The sequence below is a fragment of the Naegleria lovaniensis genome, assembly GCF_003324165.1.
Source record: "Naegleria lovaniensis strain ATCC 30569 chromosome Unknown tig026, whole genome shotgun sequence".
NCBI classification, from domain to species: Eukaryota; Heterolobosea; class Eutetramitea; order Acrasida; family Naegleriidae; genus Naegleria; species Naegleria lovaniensis.
Window position 1 is genome coordinate 27973 of NW_025407848.1, and position 21228 is coordinate 49200.

The 21228-nt window shown below is 37.5% G+C and overlaps 10 protein-coding genes across 10 annotated transcripts; 2 read left to right on the plus strand and 8 right to left on the minus strand.

The window, feature by feature from the left end:
- Positions 1 to 330: 330 nt before the first annotated feature.
- Positions 331 to 1590, minus strand: C9374_005941 (uncharacterized protein; the record flags this gene model as incomplete). Its single annotated transcript, XM_044695747.1, has 1 exon — positions 331 to 1590. The coding sequence occupies one exon, from the start codon at positions 1588 to 1590 to the stop codon at positions 331 to 333; it is 1260 nt and encodes a 419-aa protein (XP_044547237.1).
- Positions 1591 to 1726: 136 nt separating this feature from the next.
- On the minus strand, positions 1727 to 3460 carry C9374_005942 (uncharacterized protein; the record flags this gene model as incomplete). Its single annotated transcript, XM_044695748.1, has 1 exon — positions 1727 to 3460. One exon carries the CDS (start codon positions 3458 to 3460, stop codon positions 1727 to 1729), a length of 1734 nt encoding a protein of 577 aa, XP_044547238.1.
- Positions 3461 to 4922: 1462 nt separating this feature from the next.
- C9374_005943 (uncharacterized protein) lies at positions 4923 to 6191 on the plus strand (the record flags this gene model as incomplete). The annotated part of the gene is made up of 1 exon (XM_044695749.1): positions 4923 to 6191. One exon carries the CDS (start codon positions 4923 to 4925, stop codon positions 6189 to 6191), a length of 1269 nt encoding a protein of 422 aa, XP_044547239.1.
- Positions 6192 to 6389: 198 nt separating this feature from the next.
- On the minus strand, positions 6390 to 7936 carry C9374_005944 (uncharacterized protein; the record flags this gene model as incomplete). Its single annotated transcript, XM_044695750.1, has 3 exons — positions 6390 to 7061; positions 7148 to 7397; positions 7458 to 7936. The coding sequence occupies 3 exons, from the start codon at positions 7934 to 7936 to the stop codon at positions 6390 to 6392; spliced, it is 1401 nt and encodes a 466-aa protein (XP_044547240.1).
- A 260-nt stretch (positions 7937 to 8196) lies between these two features.
- Positions 8197 to 9639, minus strand: C9374_005945 (uncharacterized protein; the record flags this gene model as incomplete). The annotated part of the gene is made up of 4 exons (XM_044695751.1): positions 8197 to 8766; positions 8867 to 9119; positions 9207 to 9338; positions 9392 to 9639. 4 exons carry the CDS (start codon positions 9637 to 9639, stop codon positions 8197 to 8199), a joined length of 1203 nt encoding a protein of 400 aa, XP_044547241.1.
- A 228-nt stretch (positions 9640 to 9867) lies between these two features.
- On the minus strand, positions 9868 to 10635 carry C9374_005946 (uncharacterized protein; the record flags this gene model as incomplete). The annotated part of the gene is made up of 1 exon (XM_044695752.1): positions 9868 to 10635. One exon carries the CDS (start codon positions 10633 to 10635, stop codon positions 9868 to 9870), a length of 768 nt encoding a protein of 255 aa, XP_044547242.1.
- Positions 10636 to 11003: 368 nt separating this feature from the next.
- On the minus strand, positions 11004 to 12608 carry C9374_005947 (uncharacterized protein; the record flags this gene model as incomplete). Its single annotated transcript, XM_044695753.1, has 1 exon — positions 11004 to 12608. One exon carries the CDS (start codon positions 12606 to 12608, stop codon positions 11004 to 11006), a length of 1605 nt encoding a protein of 534 aa, XP_044547243.1.
- Positions 12609 to 13671: 1063 nt separating this feature from the next.
- Positions 13672 to 14726, plus strand: C9374_005948 (uncharacterized protein; the record flags this gene model as incomplete). The annotated part of the gene is made up of 4 exons (XM_044695754.1): positions 13672 to 13826; positions 13912 to 14081; positions 14242 to 14523; positions 14671 to 14726. 4 exons carry the CDS (start codon positions 13672 to 13674, stop codon positions 14724 to 14726), a joined length of 663 nt encoding a protein of 220 aa, XP_044547244.1.
- Positions 14727 to 14814: 88 nt separating this feature from the next.
- C9374_005949 (uncharacterized protein) lies at positions 14815 to 17682 on the minus strand (the record flags this gene model as incomplete). Its single annotated transcript, XM_044695755.1, has 1 exon — positions 14815 to 17682. The coding sequence occupies one exon, from the start codon at positions 17680 to 17682 to the stop codon at positions 14815 to 14817; it is 2868 nt and encodes a 955-aa protein (XP_044547245.1).
- Positions 17683 to 17851: 169 nt separating this feature from the next.
- On the minus strand, positions 17852 to 21034 carry C9374_005950 (uncharacterized protein; the record flags this gene model as incomplete). Its single annotated transcript, XM_044695757.1, has 3 exons — positions 17852 to 20083; positions 20226 to 20901; positions 20967 to 21034. 3 exons carry the CDS (start codon positions 21032 to 21034, stop codon positions 17852 to 17854), a joined length of 2976 nt encoding a protein of 991 aa, XP_044547246.1.
- Between the last annotated feature and the right edge of the window lie 194 nt (positions 21035 to 21228).

Consider the following 21228-nt stretch of genomic DNA (forward strand, 5'->3'; position numbering starts at 1 on the left):
TTGTATGTCGCTCTCAAAACAAGTCGTTCGTCTTAATCGAAATGACAATGAATTCGTTTCGAAGAGATCCATATAAGGGTTGTTGGTATAAATGGAATGAAAATGAACACATTCAGTTACCATGATTTAAGGAAAACCATCTAATGACAATTTGCAAAATCAATCTTTTAATACATTCTATTTCTCTTCTTCATTCGAGATTTGTTGTTGTTTCAATCATGATGTTGTTTTTCAGCCTTAATTCAATCGTCATCGTCATCATTTCCAAACTGTATGGCATGTGTGTACTGGCATCCAAATAAGTCCATTATTTTGACTCGAGGAATATTCTCACTTTTTCACAGCAAAATCAACATTCCAAATTGAAATTTTTGAATCTTTAGATCCAGCAGCAAGAAGAATGTTTTTATCCGACGGCTGCTTCTCGTTTGCGTGAGTAAAGCCAAGCAACGATGAGTCGTTTGAATATTCAACATAGTCGAGAGAACGAATACCTTCTTGGTGATACTTGTAGACGGCAAGTTTCTTGTTCTTTCTCAAATCAAATACTCGTATGTTTCCATCCCAACAACCGGCAAAGGCCAACCGAGACATGAGTGAAGAGTGGTGTTTGTTTTTAGAATCGTTCTCATTCTTCTTACTTTCGAACAACTGATTACTGGACTCCTCATTCATACAACAAATATCATTAATTCCAGCAGAAGTCATTTCAAAGGAATGCTTAATGTTACAGCTTGAATCATCCAATGGATGAACTTGTACCGTGTCAGATTGAGGTTTCCGAGCGAGCACATGCATCGAATTTCCTGAAGTACCAATTAAAATTTCATCGAGTTGTGATTGATAATTCATACATATGGTTGGTTCGTGAGGATTATTGACATCATAAATACTTCTCACTGTAATGTATTCATTGCTGCTATTCATTGTTTCTGCTGTTGATGATAAATTAGAAAAATTACTACGCAATTTTCGAACATCAAATTCCACAATAATACCTGCTTCATATGCACATAACAAGTAGGAAGAATTTTCTATAGACATCATACTGGTGAGCATTCCAAATGGCTTGTCGTAAACTTGTGTAGGAGGTGCTATTGAAAATTTACTACACTCGTCAGCACTCATTCGACAGTCTAAAAGTAAGACATTGTCCTTTTCACTCGGTACAAAAAACGACATTGCATGATCATGATAAAGAAATGGAGTAAATTTGCAAAATGAAAATATGGAATTGAAATTCCAACTTTGTCCAAAATTTTGAGAGTCCTTATTACTATTCGTTGTAGAAACATGATTGAAATCCAGAGATTTGATACAACCTTCTCTTCCTTGCGAAAATAATAAATTTTCATCTTTTGGTTGATAGAAACCCAGAATTGAATGTTGGTGATGATTTTGAAAAGAATGTTTCACTCTCCGAGTTTCCAAACTAAATATATTTAAGTGTCCTTTCAAATCTCCACTAAATAATAATAACGATGGTGAAGAAACCCTTGTATTGTGTTTTTTAAATTGGACTGTAGTGACTTCGGAAACGTGTCCTCTTAAAATAATCGGCAAGGGAGAGGATGGATTGTGTTTAGACATTTTTTTCTAAGTGGGTTGTCCCTCGAATTTAACAAAATTGAAATGTTTAATAATTTAATGCAAGTAAAAGAAGAACTTTCAATAAATAAGAAATGGTATGGCAATAATGAACGCATCAATTCAACAATTTCAAATATTAATTAGTGTCCATTCTCACCCAGTTATAAATTCTAGTGGTCATTGGTACAGTGGCAACTTCAGTAATTGGATTAATTGGAATGGCATGAAGTGCAACACGAACAATAATTTGATTCTTGCCATCAGTGGATTGCATGACATTATAAATTCCTCGACCTGTATTGGAGACTGCACTCACAACTCCACCTCCCAAATAATTTCTGTATTCGTACATTTCATTGATTAAGCTTTGTTGTCCACTCTTTGAATCCACTCCAATCAAATTCCAAGTGTTGGAGGCTGAGACTGGCAAGCTGTTTTGAGCACTACCAGGAGAGAAGGCAAATAATTGATTCTTGTAACTGTGAATAGAGGAATAGGCAAATTGAGAAGGATCCACTTGAATGAAAGGAAGAGTGGCAACAGTATTGGAAATTTGGTTCAATGACACCGAGTAAATTCTTTGCAACAATGCGAGTGGTTCGTCTTCGTGTCGAATCAAGATGGAGGCAGTTTGAGACGAGTCATCGTACGTGCTCCACAAGAAATCTACGTAGGCACCTTGAGGTTGAGCACTCTTTGCGACAAGTTTTGGTTGCAACAATGAGCTTGAATCGAGAGGAATATTGAAGAGGGCCAAATAGGTGTCGCGAGGGCGAGTCGAGTCTGGAACAATCAATGCAGTGGCGAGCAAGCTATTGGTCTTGTTCACATAATTCAAACCAGAAATGTACAAGGTATCAATAGTCGAGGTGGCATTGAATGGAACATTTCTCACATTAATCTTGAGAATGGAGTAGGAATTTGTTGCATGTTCATACACAAAGATGGCATCTGCAGCTGAATTAAAATTCTCAATAGCACTCAATGAGGTATCAGTATTCATCAAGTAGAAAATTCTCTTCTTTTGATTGTCGACAGCAGAGACAGAGTTCACAATTCGACCAGCAATCTTTGACGATGAACCTTGTTGGAATACATGTTGATCCGTACCCACCAGATTTGGCAAGGACAAGACTGGAACGACCTGACCACTCACAATATCCACACCAACCAAATTCAAACCAATTGGATTTGTTTTTGAGTTTGAAGCAACCAATGCGAAAAGCATTTCACTGGAAACAGCTGGACTAGCCATGTTCTTCTTCTCAAAGAATCTTTGAGCAATTTCATTGAATTCAACTTTCACTTCTGGTAATGATGGAGTAATATCAATGTTGACCTTCTTGTGATCGTCATGTCTGTCAGTCCGACTACTTTCAGCACCATTCACAACAACATCAATACATTGATGGAACACTGGTTCTGTTGGTTTGTTTGGATGATATCTCACTCGAATGACATGTCTTCCAACACTTCCTTGAGCCTCTAACGTAAATGGAATTGAAAAATTAGTACGAGTCCACTGACGCACAGGATAATAATCGGTTAAAAGGCTCAACACTTGGAATTGTTCTGGTGTTGGATTCTCTCCAGCTCCGATACTCACATCCAAAAATCCTGGATGACCAATCGAGTAATGATTCAAATTTTGTTGTAAATCAATGGCATAACTACTACCGCATGGACCTGCAAATTTGAAACAAGTAGGATCTCCATAATCTGAAATGTTCAAAGCACCTCGTTGTTTGGGATTGAAAACACAGAGATGGGAATGAACGTGTGATGTGAGTGTCATCATCATCATCATCATGGAACTGATGAGAAGGATGAGATTCAATAATGAACCTCGTGATTGGGAGAGATGCAACATTATGTGGAGTTATTTTTTTTGAATCGGGTTGAGTGAAAGCAACAACAGGGAGTGGAAAATCGTGGGAAAACTGCGGGTAAACTCCGTTTAAGAAGGATTCTCCGGAGTGAGGTTGTTACACGAATGCAACTTTTGATACAAATGTATTGGTGTGACTCCAGCAAACAAAACAAATTTGAAATTGGTCAATTACAATAATTTTTTAAAAAAAATGCATTAACCTGAAGTCTGTTACCTGTATTTGTTCGGATTAAATTCTTTCAAATTCCATCTGCTTTTATGGACAAGACATTTCGTTGAAAAAAGATTTTTCTGACCTTAAAAACATACATACTGCTTGTTCATCAATTTAATTATTTAATTTTATGAAAACTGTCTTCCATACGCTAGATCACGCTGTTCCTGGCTCGCAAATTATTGATTTGATAATGGACCAGCTAAAAGGGACACAGCTCAACAATTGAAAAAGAGTTGGAACCAAAATTTTGGGTGACTTCATTTTACTAGTTGTTCTTTTCAAAATAATGATGTGCTTTAATTCCGAGTAACAGCGATTTCTGGACCTATTTTTGAATGCTATAAAGATATTATTTCCGTTGAATTTAATGCTAGTAGAGGCATTGATTTGAGAGAGAATACCTTGCATAGTAAGCCATCATTTCATCATCAATAATATCATCACCAATGTCAGCATCATCAAATTCAGTACCATTTTCCAAATAAGAGTTGACAAAATCCTTCAATACCTGATATGGATTTGCTGTACCTTGTGCAATTTGGATCAGATATGATTTAAATTTTGGGTCATGGTCAGCGATTTCTTCCCAAGTATTAATGGCAGATTGCAATTTTTGAAGATGGTTTTGGTTGTTCTTAAATTTCAATCTTAATTCTGGCTGAATCATGATGTAAAAACATTTCAATAAACTCTCACAGTCGTATCTGGCTTGATATTGAATTGATTCATCATATTTCGATAATGTAAACAACAAGAGTTTGGAATTAATTGGAGAAACATAGCTGTACCAGCAAATTCATCGCATGTTCAAAGCAAATCCCCAGTCAATAAAGTCTAATGACAAAATATGCAGAAAATACACCAATCCTTTTCCAAAGGATGGATGTTAGGCGAGTTACAAACCCATTAGTTTTCCTCCAATTAATTCCAAACTCTTGTTGTTGTTTACAATGTAGAAACATACATCTTCTTCGTTGTCGAGTTTTATCTTCACAAACATAAAAGCCTTGGCAATTTTACCCAATGACAAAACTTTGAAAAGTTAGAAATTTTAAACTTTTTTGACAAGTGTAAAGACCAGTTTGCTTCTTTTGGTAGAATAATGTTTGGTATCAAGATAAGATGATTTCTATGATTACTCTAAGGCTATTTGTTCGAATTCCTCTCAAAAGACTTATCAAAGCTCCATGTCCAACGCACTCCCGAAAATGTTGAACAAAAAAAATGCCAAGAGGAAGAAAACCCTCGTCCACCAATAAAAGAACGAAAGAAGAAGCCGAAGCAGAGAGCAACCAACATGAGGATGATGGCTCTCATGTACCCATCTACAAGAAGAAAGCAAGTGGTGGCTCGGTCCGAGGAGCTCGTAAATCCATTGCTCCTCTCACCAAGGAAGAAAAGAAGGAACAAGAATATAAGAGATATCAAGAAACAAAACAAGCCATTGTAGAAGCAAGAAAAAAGAGAAAAACAACTGGCGCTGCTTCCACTGAAAGAGATGGTACTCATATTCCAAAACCTCGGGTTGAAGAGGTTGAGAATTTATGGCAAGGATGGAAGGAAGTATTCTTGGTCGGAACCGAATGGAATTGTTATGATTTGGCTTACAAGATTGAATGGGATTTTGAACATCTTCATGATTTTCTCTTCTATGATGAGGATGTAGCCAAGCAGGCTTCCAAGGATGAATCTGCTAGTGCTGCTGATGATGAAGAAGAATTGAAACCACCTGCTCACGTCCTTGAGAAGGGAAAGAATTGTTTCGTATTCGGAAGTACTGAACCACAACTTGTGAATGGTGATATGGTTTACATTCCAGTCATGATTGCTGTTGTGAGTGATCTCGCTCCACCCACCAAGCTTGGTATCAAATCCGTGCAAATGGTCAATGAGGAAATTATTGATATGAAAAAATTGAAAATGTCTTGGACTCCTTTCATCCCTAAGGCTAATCAAAGTAAGAGAATTAATTATGCAAATCTTCCTCATGTGTTTGCATTGCATTGCAATTTGAGAAGAAATCTATTGTCAAGAATGAAGGAAGAAGACGTCAGGGTCTATGAATATTGTCTGCCGTATTGTTTCAGGCCAAGCCGAGTCATTGACGAAATTAAGAAGGACAATAGTGGTACCATTGAAATGTTGTACGTGTTGGACAAGTCAGGAAGTGTACAATTCAGTTTTGATCCCGAAGAGGATGACATTAATACCATTATTGAAGAAGTTTGTGAAGATAATGACCTCGACCCTGAAAAATACACTGATAAATTGAAGGAATTCATCAAGGCAGAAGTGAAAAAATTCAAAGAGTCCGTTCAGAAAAAGATGGATGACAAGCAAGCTGAAATTGATAAATTGAGTGAGCAAGAAAGGAAATCCCTCAACGAAATGAAGGTTTACAAATTCTATCCACAGAACAAGTCACCAGATCTTTCACCATTCAAAGTTGCCTACGTGAATAGATATTATGGAAAAGCTGATGTTTTATTGTAGACGTCGAGTATTGCTGCTGAACTTGCAAAACACTTTTGGTTCCGTCATAGGCAATCATTGGAATTACACAACAAACATGAAATACACCTTTCAATGATAATTATCTTTAAGAACGATGTAATTAGAGAATTCATGATTCTATTCTACGATACAGATGATCTCATTTTAGCTGGACATTTGTCTGTTCGTTCAAAAGTTTTACACCCTATTCACCGTATGGATCTCATCCTCTCCGTGTGTCACAGGCACCACTTGATTCTCTTGCATGCTAGTTTCTCCCTTAACAACACTCGTCTCATGGCTTGCATGTGGTTGCTCTTGCTGCCTCTTCCAATTCATCACCACCATCGTGGATCCTCGCTTTCTGCCAAACCATTTCTTTCCGCTTGCCACAAACAATTTCTGCATTTCCTCCACTCTTCGATGCGTCATCAAGAACATGATCACTAATGCCGCAATGGTTGAATTATGCAAAGCATAAAATCCTAACGCCACATACTTGTTCAAGAAATACAGTGGAATGCATGAAACTGCCACAAATTGACATCCCATAGAGACTGAAATGGCCATCAAGATTTGAATGACCTTCTTCAATGCATGTTGTTTCATTTGAATAATTTTCAATTGCTCTCCCGTGTAGACTTGTTCAGCGTGATCATCTCGTTGTTGCTGATGTTCTTGCTGAGGAAAGATTTCTGACGTGATGTCAGATGCAGGAGTTTGTGGAGAACTCGTAATTTCACACGAATTCACAATCTGTGGATTCATATTTTCATGATTATTAGGATTGTTGAAATAATTATGAACACTCATTCGACGTGCTCGTCCTTCACCTGCTTTTAAGGCTTTCATCATTGTTGCAGCATTGATCTATGATGATTAGCCACACACACACAAATGAATTTAGTGACATTTTCATTTGTGGATGGAACAAATTGAAAGTTTGCACTACTTACAAACAAGATGCGAAACAGTAGAGTTGTCTCAAACATGAATAGTAAGGTCGAAAAGATGAATATGGCCAATTCGAAAGATTGAAACAGTTTCGTGTCTCCAAACACTGCTTTCAAAATTCCCATAACCAATAACAGAAGAGCCATCAGAGTGGTCATGACAATGACGAGAATTTGAAATCCCACGATACAATATCTTGCAATTTTAAATCTCTTCTCTGAGATGGCTCCAATATCCTTTGAAGATCGAACACTATTAGGGTACAATTTTCATGAATTGTTGTTGTTGATTTCCTCATAACAAAATACCTACAATACCATGGCAATGTTGGAAATTAAGAAAAATTCGACAAACGTGACCCAGCCTGTGATACTTCTATCAACTCCTTTCAGCACTCCATACACGATATTGGCTGTTATTACTGACGAGCTCAAAGAACTAAATTCGGCTCCCAAACGTGTCATCATGCTCCATGTTGCAACAACACAAAGTGAGCTCAAAAAGAGAAAGAGTTGTTTCTGATTTCGATTCATCTCTTTGTGCTCGGATTTTAAAATAAACAAACACACAACAGCTAGAATTGGGTAAATCAAAATGAAAGGAAAATTACATCCAAAAGAAACATATTGAAAGGAATTAAAGATTTCAGTACTATTTGTAATGGTCGAATTAAGTATGGTTTCGACGCTGTTGTTTGTTTGTAGCGAATTTGAAAAGTGCTTCCCTATCTCAAATAATGTCACCGAGGATGTTACATCAGTGCTCAGTGGTGATGAGAGTTTTTCAAGCATTTTGTGCTGCTTTTGATTTTGAGAATTTATCTAATTGTAAATTAGTGCTGCCGAGAGTTACAGAGATATTTTACAAAAACAAGCTCGTATACCTAAGGATGACATGAAATCACATGATGAAAAGAGATATTCTTGCTCATCTCTTTTTCATGTCATTTCACAACACGGGTCTGGTTCATAACTCGATTCAGTGGAAGAGTCGGCCAATTTGCTCAACTAGAACCATTGGAGTACTACCCTCACTAGATATTTCAACATAATTACACCACACTTGCATCCTCTTTGACAACCTCTTTTCCTCTCTCATCATTATTGGTTACCCTAGCAGCTGCTCCCTTACTTGTCTCCAACAATGAATTTTTCACTTCTCCCTTCTTCTTGTCCTGATCAAACAATTTCTGCATTTCACTCACTCGTTTCTGAATAATCACAAAAATGATGACCATGGAACAAATCGAAGTATTGTACAAGACATAAAACACAAAACCCAAATACTTGTTAATCAAATACAAGGGTATGAAACAAACTCCAATAAATTGAAGACCCATTGAAACTGTAATTCCAATCAGAAATTGAAATACTCGTTTCAGAGCTTGTTGTTTCATTTGAATAATCTTTAACTGTTCCCCGCTGCTGTACTTGTCTTGAGCTAATTGATCTCGTTTTGGAGTTGAAGAAGATGGTTGAGAGGTTGACTCTGGTGGTTCTTCTTTTTGCGCTGGTAGTGCATTCTCTTCATCATGATCTTTGAAATAGGCGAGTTGAGAAGACATGTTCCGAGCTCTCAATTCTCCAGCTTTTAGTACTCTCATAATTCTCAAACCATTGACCTTGATGAAAATAATAACGATAATAATAATGTTATGATATTTAAAAATTCAAAATTTGTGATTTGAAAACCTTAAAATACTATCAAATATTTAGACTTACAAACAAAATTCCAAACAAAAAGAAGACAAGAAAGGAAAATACAGCAGCTGAAACCACAAATACCACAACTTCTAATTGATGAGTGATCGGAGCAGCTTCTCCCAACGCAGCAGTCAATGCTCCAAGAATATTCGTTAGGAGAGTAACAGCTAAGGTGAGTATGGCTAACACGATTTGAAAGAAAATGATCACACATCGAGAGAGTTGATACCGTATTCGTGATACAGCTCCAACTCCCCATGAGGAACGAACACTATTTTTTTTGTACATGAAATATTAAGGGAATAATATTCAAGTCAATATTCGACTACCAAAATAAGGAAATATATACAATACTTACAAGACCATGGCAATATTCGAAATTAAGAAAAATTCAACACATGAAACCCATCCTACTCCAGCCCGATCAATTCCTTTCAATGCTCCATAGATTTTTTCAGCCGTTTGCAAATTCGGTGTAAAAAGCTCAATTCTGAACCAACTCGAGTCAAAATACTAAAAGTAGCCACTCCACATAATACGCACAAATATGAGAATAACATCTTTTGATTTCTATTGAGTGTTTTTCGTTCGGATCGCAACAAAAGGAGACATCTCAAACAAAGAACCGGAAAGATGAAGAGAAATGGAATATTCCATGAAAAGGAAATGTATTGAAAGGTCGATGGAAAACTTATGGCAGTGATATTCGTATCGTTCGTATTATTAGGAATGATTGGATATTGAGATAATATTTGAGAAGAAAGAAAATTCTGTGATTGAGATGAAACCATCGGATGATACCGACTCCAGTCTGTATAGTCAAGTAATCGCGACATTATTAATGCTGAATGAATTTCATCTCTCTGTTATTCTCTCTCTCCCTATGGAGAGTTCAATGGTAATTATCAAAACCTATCTCTCTCGCAGTACTCAGTATCTCTTGTTACGATTCATCATGATGAGAAACATTTTTATTTTTAAAGAAAAAACAATTCATTTACTTGTAAACAATTTCAATATTATTTCACTCGTTGAAAAACACAAAACAAAAAGTTTTGTTGTGTTTGGAATGGAGTCACATGAATTTGCTCAAAATTCTTAACACACTTAAATTCCATCAAATCTTTGACCTTTTCAAAGAGCATTTCCAATTTTTCAACACTATATTGAACGATGGGCAATCCACTACATTGTTTAGGACCATTATTTGAAGAAAAAGTTGCCAATACGAAATAACCTCCAACTCGCAACATTTTAGACAAGACTTTCAAATATGAGAGTTGATCTTGTTCATCTGTCAGAAAATGAAAGGTCGCTCGATCATGCCAAATGTCAACACTTGGAATTTGGGAATGAAACATTGTGTGTTGATCCAATAACAAGACATTACTCTCAACAAATTCCACTTTCAATCCTTCGTTCGAAATTTGCTCTCTTGATACTTCTTTGAAAAGTTTGTCACGAGTTCTCTCCAAAGCTGCTCCTGAAATATCAACCAAAATAAAGGAACGAATCAAAGAAGGAATTTCTGTATCCTTCTGCTGTTTTACACATGTCTTTAATAATTCAATCACGAGATTGGAATTTCCACTACCAATGTCGATCAGCTGTTGTGGAGTGTCATTTTCATTTCGTAAAAATTGAGAACACTCTTGAATGAGAGTGAGAGAGGTTCCGGGAACTTGTTGAAACCAACTCACTTGATCATCGTTGGGCTTTTCCGTGTAGACTTTTTCCCAATGCAATTTTGCACCACTGATGCCGGGTTGAGAATCTTGTAACGACATTTTTTTGTTGTGTGTTGAGGTGAAATCCAATCAACGACAGCGTCCTCGTGTTTTTAAATAGTAGTTGGAAATGGTCTCGGTGGAACAGCCGTTCATTTGGCCGATCTGCGGGCCGATCATTCGGGAAAATAGCAAATCTCACTTACAGTTTTTTAGAATCGTTTACAGTTTATTAACATCGTGTGGGTTGTCCATCAGTGAGTTAAAGAATTCAACCATGGTTTGGTAATCGGTGAGATTCTCTATTTGGAGTGGGTTGTGCTCCAACAACTCGGAAAAGATTAAAGTATCTTGTTGAGACACCTCATCGATGGCCAAAGGTGTATTATGGTGTTGTAGTTGTTGCTGAGATGAAGAAGTGTCACTTGTCAATTGCGAAGGAGGTTTGTGGTTTCTTGAGGAGCAAGTGCAAAATTCTGTTGTTGCTGTTTCATGGTCACTTCAAGTAATTGAGACATTACACTCGAAATTGGCGAATCATCTTCTTTAGAACTCTCTTTCAAATCACTTTCTAAACGATGAGTTATGGATGATGTTGTTGAAGGGGTAGAAAAATTATTTACATTAATAGTAATTCTAGCGTTGGTAGATGAGGAAGGGTTTCGATGGGAAGATGGAGAGTTCATGAATATATTGTTATTATTCATTGGAGATTGGAATGAATTCATCACAATGAAAGGAGAAGATTGAGAGGAAATTATTGGAGTAGAATTGAGGGTAAATGTTGGTTGGCAAGTGACAGATGAACTTGGAGAAATATTGGATGGATAAATATTATATTCTTGATGAGTAGGTTGTTGCCATATGGAAACCGCTGCATCTTGTTGTAAGCCATTCTGAGCTAATTGTTGTCTCAGACTTTGATCCAATTGTGTCATTAAATTGTCCATGCCATTCATTGAAGATGACGATGCATGATTGTGCTGCAAAACGAGTGCATTTTGCAAGAGAGAATTCTGTGAATTTGTTACATTCTGCTGTATGTGCGATGCATTTGACATCAAGCATGTTGAAGGAGTGGATGGAATGAAAACATTCGGCGTCATTGAAACAGCATTCAATGGAGGTTGTACATTCAACACATTTCCACTAAAATTTTGAGTGTTGAACACATGTTGAGAATTTGCTTGCATGACATGTGGATTTGAAAATGGTACAAACTGAGGTGTCACCACGGAACCAACATGAAACATGGGATGGGAAGAGGTTGGAGCAGTGGTGTTTGTTGAAATTTCAGTTGGGGAATCCAATTCATTAGAAGACGAAGACGACGATGAAGAATGACCCGAAGAAGAAGAATGTTTTGAGGAATGTGTTCTTCTGCCTTTCAAAGATGATGCAGTTGGAGAGGAGTTATTCAATACGAATACATGTTGTTGAGCGGCTTGATTCAACTTGTTCTTCTTTTTCTGCTTTTGAGAATTCTGTTGTGTTGCAGTAGCACTCATGTTTCCAATGGATTTCACACCACCACTCAAAATGTCATTCACAGAAATGTTATAAAAAGCGAGTGGTGTTTTCTCCTTCTTCTTTTCAAAGACGAAATAATTTTCTTTGAAATTTGGATTCTTTTCACAGAGAACTGTTTCATTCTTTAGAAGAGGTCGACTGAATTTGTCATCTGGTGCATGTGGTGTTGCTGATGCCAAATCCATAGAGAGTTGTTGTTGTGAAGTGTTTTTAACAAGTTGTGGGGATGCTGTCAATGCGTTGGACATTTTGTAAGTTTTGTGAACTCCCGAAGAAGATGGAGGAGAAGTGTCCAAAGACTTGGAAGTGCTTCTTTTGTGTGGTTGTGGTTGCTGCTGTCTTGGAGAAACAGTTCGTTTAGGAGACGCATGCAAGTCACTAGTACTGGAAAATGTTTGCTGACTCGAGTCGTCGTGTTGACTTGCAGAGGATGAATAATCATGCAAGTTCAATGGTGTCGATTCTTGATGATGATGCTGATGATGATTCATGACGAACAGCATTTGTGAATTGATAGTTCGATAAAGATCTGTTGGATGCTTGCTGGATTTCACAAATGAATGGCAGGTGACAGAACCACTGTGAACCAAAGGAGGGAGTGAGTAGAGGTGTTTTTTTCTTTTGAATGAATCGTTTTTGCCATAATGAAACTTCCTTTTAAATGACTTTTTGAAAATTGGTGCGAAATGACCTCGCTCTTGGATTTTCCATCATCTGCCAACGTGTTATTTTGTCATGGTTTTCAAGACGTTTGACATGCTCTAAATGGCAACGGCACGCGTTGGATGATTTTTTGACAGCGGCATTAATCACAATCAATACCATGCCGGGTGTTCCTTCAGACACAAGACATGAAAAAACGAAGAGGTGTGGAGCGAAATCACATCCCATCGAATGACCATAGCCATGAAGGATGATGAGAAGCATGGAAAATTTCAATGTGTCATTTTCGTTTTTCGTTTGGTAACGAATCGAGTTGAGGAGAGCAGGAACCGTTCGAGCACGAACAGAAGAAATCAAGTGAGAAGGAGGTAGGGGCATTGGTGTTGGATGATTCATTGGTATTCTATCCTCCATTAATATAAAACTCGAGTTGCAATTCAGAAAAAGCCAAAAAGCTTTAGAGGGTTTCTTCACTAGTTCTATCGATGGATATCGTTTCTTGTGTTGGTTGTACATGAGACTCTCGGAAAGATTCAAATTCTTGAATAATTAGATTGGGAGAGCTCGTAACGTTTGAATAAATTTCAAGGCTTTCTCTCGCTCTCTCTCAGATAGAGCTTCCTTCCAAAAAGAACGTTCTTGAGAGAATGAATCTACTCTCACACATGAGAAAGATGAAACTCATTGATCAAGAGAAGCACTCCAGATTCAACAAGAATCTCAAATTGAGGTGTTTGTTGCTTTGCATCATCAAACCAAGTAGAAGCCGTATTTAATATTCTTTCAGAGCACACAAATTTTCTCTCTCTTGATGATGAGGATAGGCTGAAACAACAGATGATGATATCCATCCTCTTGATTATCGTTCACTTCATCACCCGAACGAGAAAAAGAGCAGAAAAAATGACATCATCCCATAGCGTGAGATTTTTTACAATGATGGCAACAATTTCCGTTGTTGTTGTGTTCTTCATAATGATGAGTCAAATTGAATATTCCAATGCGACCCTCATTCATTTAACAAGAGATCATCGTTTTTGTTTACATGAACACTTGAGGTTGGTTTTGTTCTTTTTCTCAACTTTTCCGAACTTTGTTGATGATACACAACACAATGGTCATCATCATTGGTTTAATTAAAAGTGAGAATACTCCTTTCAAAGTTTCAGTAACTACTGCTTTTTCTATTGCTGATTCCATTCATTTCACGGTTATGGATCCATTCGGTCAGACCTTGAAGGATGAACGATTGGAATCATTACGAAAGAACGTGTATCATTTGAAGGCCAGATCCGATGTTACTGGCGAATATGGTACGTGCTAATGGAATGATGAATCCATGTATTCTAATTGTGTTGATGAAACATTGGAAATATTATGAAAATTCCTGACAATTATTGTAATAATGCATGGACAACGATTTTGTGAAACTTTTTCACTTGTCTATTTGTTTGAAAACAATCATTCCACTAGAATTGTGTTTCACTTATAATTCTCAATTTGCCGAGTTTACATATGTCGATGTGAAGGTTGAAGTTGACGTTCATCATCATACTTTGGGTGAGCATGAAAGTGTGGAGAAAATTGAAAGACTTAACAACTTGTTGCAAGATGTCAAGCAACAAATTCAATTAGTGTCAGACGAGCAGAATTATTTCCGTGTGAGAGAAACTCGATTCCGTGACACTACTGACAGCACCTATGAAAGAACCTTTTGGCTTGGTTTTGTGAAATTTATTCTTCTAGTTGTCGTGAGTACGTATTTCTGAATTCCAAAATATTGATTCATTTTGATAACGCAATGATTACCCTCCATTAATAACCTCACTCTTTATAACATATTTTCAAAACATACCACACAATATTCCCAATTAATATTTGACTACACAAAAATTATTCTAGCTGTTTGGCAATTGTATAATCTTAGAGGCTTCTTCAAAACAAAGAAACTCATTTAAATTATTTAAATTATTTATTATTAAATTACTTCCATTCCACTGTGAATGTACATAAATTTGTAAATTACAATTTGAATATTTTATATTGTTACATGAAACAACATTTTGGATTTCTCTCACCTGCATTGCTTGTCGCTCCTGCTTTCCTTTGACCGATTTGGTGATGTGGCTGTACTGGTGAAGTTGGCATAAAAACTGGAGAGAGCTGAATATCCTCGCTATGTAGTGTTGTGTTATATAAGGACTTGTTCACTGGAAGAGGAGATTCTATCATGGATTCTGAGGAATTCAAGTTGACGGCATAAATATTGCTTTCACCAACAGACCGTTTTGATTGAGCCACCTTAGAGATGTTCTTCTTGGCATTCAAAATGTATGGAATCTCAGAGCTGTCAGTTTTCGTATCCCCACGCTTGAGCTTGAAAAAGGTCATCAGTGAAGCATTCAACGAAGACGAGTCTCCCTCGAATTTTTCACTCTTCTCGAAAGGAAAATATATTGTGCTAGCATCTTTCCATTGATAGCACGACTTGTTGGTTAAATTAATTTTCACCTCTTGGGCCAGTAGATCAATATCGTAGTAAAAAGTTCCTATCAGCTGATTGGTGTTGCGGCCCACCAAGCTCGAAATATTGTTAGGTATGTTAACAAATGTACTATAGTACGCTTTGATGTTGTTGAGATTTGCAGGTTTAAAAAGCTCAATAAAACAAGGAATATTGTTCTCAACATAGTCTGGTATTTTTCCTGAAACACTTGAAAAGATGGATATTGAAACCTTGGCAACATGCTGGTGAGAGCTCGGCGAAGACAGCAATGCATGTGTCAGCATTTCCTCCACTGTTTTTGAAAGCACAATACTACCGAAAAGAGAAACTGTCACTTCTGGGAGATGGATGAATTGGCTCTTCTGAGCCGTCACTTTTTGAACTGTACAGTCAATAATTTCATTGGTAATATCTCTAGCAATCACACACGATTCGTAATTTTGATCTTTTTGCAGTAGCTGTTGAGGTATTTTGGAAAGCTCCTCTTGTTGTTGGCTGTTTCGATTGGCTGTTAACTTCTTCAACGACGAAGAGAAATTCTTTTCTCTCAAATTGTCTCTACGCCATCGCATGAGCTTCCAGCTTTTGGAATTTACAACATCAGAGACACTGCAGGCTGTTAATTCGTCGAGCTCAAATTCGTCATGACTTTCATCAAAGGAATTTTCACTATTCGTGTCAACTCCATAATGTGACGCCTCTAAGGCCTCCAATGGCTCTTCATACATGTGATTCAATTCTACAGATTGCGAAACGTATGAAAAGGTTGGTGTGGTTGCTCTTGAGGATGGTTTTGGAATATTGCTTTCCTTCTTTGAAGAGGTTGCAACTTCGGCATGTTGATTATTTCCAGCATGGCTGGAGGTGTTGAGTGCGAGTTTTTTCTGCTGTGTCGTTCCATTCGATGCATGAGAAGATAATGTTGTTTTCTCGGTAGTGGCACTCTTTGAGGGTGGCTCAATCAATGACCGATTCATACTTGGTCGTTTGGGTGAAGTGTGAGGTTGAGGCGGTGGATAGATTGTGGAGTTTGGAATGTCTCTCACAGACGGCTTTTTTGCTGATGATGCATGACTCGAATTCGTTACGTGAGTTGACTTTTTCTTATCCCATTGCTGCTTCTTTTGTTCAGAGGGTTCCTTACATTTCACCTCATCTGGAGGGTTAAAAAATTGAGGTTTATAGCCAGTAGCTTCCCTAAAACTTTTAGAGGAGGAGGCAGAGTCACTGGCCTTTTGTTGTGTCTTTCGAGTTGTGGCAAGAGTGTTTTTTGGAGTTGTATTGTTGGAGTTTTGAAGTTTTGAAGCCAAACTTCCTGAGCTTGTTGAAGGAAGAGACGAGATGGTCTTGTACTTGCTGGCTTTTGCATCATTGGTTTTTCGTGTGGAAAGCCCCTTATCAGATAAAGTATCATCGACATGAAATTCCTCATCATTCTCATCCTCGCTAATGGATGATGAAATTTCTGAAGACGACGATGAGAAACTTTCCGTAGACACATTGTCGTGATGGTGCTGATTGGATTTGATATTGTTGTTGGTTTCATTCTTTTTCATGTCTTGATCATGCATCGTTAATGTAGTCTTGATCTGATGGTGGGAACCATGTTGTTGAGTCGCTGTCTGTGGCTGTTTCAAATTGATTGCAGTTATTGGTACAGATGTTGTATTCAACGATGCAGTTGAATGTTCGATGGGTTTTGATCGAGGAGATACAAGCCATTCATCACTGCACTCTTCTTCTTCATCGGGAATTTCATTCAATAATTTAGAGGCAGCTAAAAGACGAATATTATGAGCCACAGATTTTCTCTCTGTAAATGTAGGTATTAAACTTGCTTCATCAACAATCATTGAGCTTTCGTCTTGAGGGCTTTTCATTGTTACCTTATATTCAGTTAATTCTTGACTATTGTGTTCAATATTTGTATTATTGAGCTCGTTGTTGTTTCCAAAGGAATTGTTCGGAAACTGAATAATCTTGTTATGATTGATCTGTATAGATTCAGATCCAATTCTCTCAATGACATTTCCACTCGGAGTCACATATCTTGTAAACAATTCAGTATCTTGCAATAATAAGGGATGAAAATTCGTTTCATTCTCTTCTTTCAATGGAATAGTTTTATCGAATAATTGCCCTCGTTCCAACTGTTGTGCTTCCTCCTCCGTTTCAGAAGTAGAATTTACAACCTCTCGTGGTGTTGGTACAAAGGAAGAAAATCCCGAATTTAAACCATCCATCATTAGGAATAGAGAAGGATCTGAGGTCTTTGCTAATTGTTCCAACGACAGTTTTCCAAAGGGACCATCCCCTAATTCTTCCAATTCCTCATCCAAAATACTTGATGCTTGTTGAAGAACATTGAGATTGGTGTTCAAATCTTCGGTCATACTTTCGCTGTTCATTTTCAATTTTTTAGTTTTAAAATTGGCGCCAAAAATTTAGAGACAGCAATGAAACAATTAAACAGTGAACTTGATGGTGAATGTAAAATATCAAACAATAATAATCTGATACATGACTTTACATGTTTAAATACATGTGCTTACATTGTATTTGATGGCTCTCTTAATGTTATTCTGAGGGTTGTTGTTGTTGTCGTGTGGCATTGTGATCGACCACATGTTGTCGTTCCTCAATCACTCGACACGTCTCATTCAAATCATATTCAAACAGTTTCATCAACGACAAGGTATGGAAAATGTTCTTCACTTTGCTCTTAATTTCATCCTTCTTGGGAAGAGCATCGTTTCTAAACAAGGTGTGCAAAAGAGTATTGTCCTTCTTGGTGCTAGGAGAATGTTCTTGAGCTTCACTGTTGCTAATAAAATCACTATAACTCGTAGCATGTAAAATCGTGGCACTCGAAAGTTTGTCAATTAAGGCGTGATGGAAATCATTGGTGAAGAGTTTGAGTGATTTTTTGAAGAGTTTCGATGGGAAGGTCCATTTGTTGACATTGGTGAAACGCCATTCATTGAACATGGTCAAGGTGCATTCATTGGCAATGGAAGACTCGACAAAATAGGCTTCAAGTTTCACACCAATGACTCGATTGGGATTTTCCTTCTTATTGAGTGTAATTTCTACTTTGGCATTGTTAACAACACTTCGTTTCAAAATAATGTATCGCTTGCGATTGGGATTTTCCTTTTCATCGTTCAAAATGTCAGAAATGACGGTGCCTGTAGTGACATAGTGTCGTTGTTTGAGTGGCCAAGGCCATTTAGCTCCTTCCAATGAAATTAAAGAGGCATACGAGTTGTCAGTGTCTTTGACAACAAATTCAATATATTCTGCAGGTGCCAACAATAGCGGATTCACCATGGTTTCATAACTACTCTCATCGCATAACAATTGCAATACTGAGAATGCATTGTACGGTAATTTACATGATCGACGTAGCATGTATGTGACATCATCCGATACTGGTGAATCAAATCTCGCAAAATGAGCTTTCAAATTATATTGACTCACAACATCCAGTGTCTTGTTTGCTTGATTACGATTCAGAATGGATCTTTTTCGAGTTTTAGGTTGCAGTTGAATCATGGTCCAGTCATTGTCTTTCTTTGGAGACGAATCCACTTGCTTTAAAATTGTATTCAATTCCAAACTCGAATAATTATTCATGTAATTTTGATATTCTGTTTTCATTATTTCAATTTCATCCACTGTTAATTGAAGTTTTTCCATAAAAGCTGACAAGGTTTCGAGTAAGGGAATGACCGTATTATTGGCTACGGCAGATGTAGAGACTGTAATTTGTTTGGCTGCAGCCGCTAAATTGCCACCAATCATCTCTTCTTCTAATTCGTCCTCGTTCTCATCGTCGTCTTCGTCCTCTTCAGAACTTTCATCGGAGAGACACGTGTCAACTTCGTCCCACAAGTGGTGATCGTTTGGTTCCAATGCCTCATTCGATGTGGATTCATGAAATGGTCGTTCTGATGAGAGAGATTTTTCAAAGAGTGAGCTCTTGTGCATGATTTTGTCAAAATTCTTGACACGTTCGTGTTCGGTTGGTGTTGATTCATGTTCCTCTTCGCTTTCTTCATCGTCTTCATCTTCGTCGTCATCCTTCTCGTCATCACTACAAGGAGTAACAATAAAATTATTAATTGGAGCAATGGCTCTTGGAAGACTGTCATGCAATCGAATGGCTATTGCGCTCTTATGGTTTGATGCACCAGTGGACGACTCGTGAAAATTCAAGTCACACACAGATCCACTGGCATTTCTCGTTCTCGTTGTGTGAATGTAAGGTTGTATGGATGATGTGGAAGAATTACTATTATTGGGTGATGATTTGTTGAACAAGTGACCAACAATGCTCGACATGGAACGTTTGATGGAGGATGGTTCACTAATATCGGTAGAGCTCACCGAGTGAGTGGTCACTGTGGAGACTTGCGGAGATGTAGTACTCGTTGGATTCGAACTTTGACAAGTCGTTGTCGTCGTCGTCATTGAGGTTGGAGTGGGAGCCATGAAAGGTATTGCCTCAAATCCTCCTAATATTTCCTCAACTGGTAATACTAAATTTTCAGGAGTGTTGTCTTCCGTATCGATTTGATCCATCATGAGTGATTCTTTGACCGTTTCTTCTTCGCTTTTCTTTTGTTTAGCATTGATGCTTTTTCTTAGATTGCCTTTGGAGGATGATTTTTCGAGAGGTGCCACTTTTTTGACAGCACCAATCGATTTGATAAATCTCAATTTTTGTTGTAAATTCTTAAAGGATGAAATTTTGCCTCCAATAAAGCTCAAAAATTCGTCACTTTGAATGAATCTGGGATAGGCGTCCTTAGGTTTTTAGTATTGGAGAAATTTTTGTCCATCGATTGGGAATAATAAATTTTTCACAAAAGAAATTTTTCATAAGGGTGATAAATTAAAAAAAGAATGAATACTGAACTGAGTGCTCACTAATACAACCAACACCTACCAATCTCATTGATGTCAATACTTGATACTGTACACTATCGAACATATCGAGTGGACAATTCTCAGGAGTCGCTTTTTGAAATTCCCTCAACACAGATTGTTTAATCTTTTCCGATAAATTCAATTCATAAGGAGCTCCTGCTTTCACAAATGTTTCAATCATTCTCTTCGCCATATGATAGCGATTCCGATTTGATTTCAACTTTTTATATTCCGAGTCCAAAATCTGATCAAAATAATAATTTTCTTCATTCTGATTCTTGATGAGAAATTGTTTAAACAAGACTCGAATTTCCAAACAATCATACAAATCCTCAAAATTAAACTTGTACAGTTTCGCTACTTGAATATGTTTCAAATGCAAGGCTTCATTCTTTTGTTGTTGTTGTAGCGAATAGAGTTGAGCGTGGAGAGTGTTATTATTATTATTACTGGGAGATATATTGTTATGGGGTGAAGTGCTACTCGTTGTGGGTGGAGAAAGACATCGACTTGCACGACGTTGTGGTGTTGGCTGTGGAGAACTACTATTGGAAAGGCTTCGATATCTTCCACCCGAGGATGATGAAGGAATCAATGTATTATTACAAATGGTAGTAGTAGTATGGTTTGAAAGGTATGAGAGGCTCGATGATGAGCTCCATTCGTAGCAGCGAGAGGTGTTCCAAGTAATTGTTCTCGGGGAGTTGATGTAGTACTCGTCGTTGAAGAGCCATTGTTGGAATGTTCTCCGAGTGCTAACGGTCCATTGTTATGGCTGTTGATAACCATTTCATGTTGCTGAGCGAGAGAGGAAAGAAGTCGTTTCATGATGCGGGTTGTTGCTGAGTGTGTTTCTTGTGGGATGTACTTGCGAGTAGAATATGCCAGAGAAGTTGATGAAGAGTAGCAGTTGTTATTGTTGTTCGTTTGAAAGTTGTTGTTGTGTTGTAGTAGAAAAGGCTCTGTTCTCTCTTTTTGAATGTCTTTTTGAAAGCCGATTGGAAATAACTGAAATAGAAAAA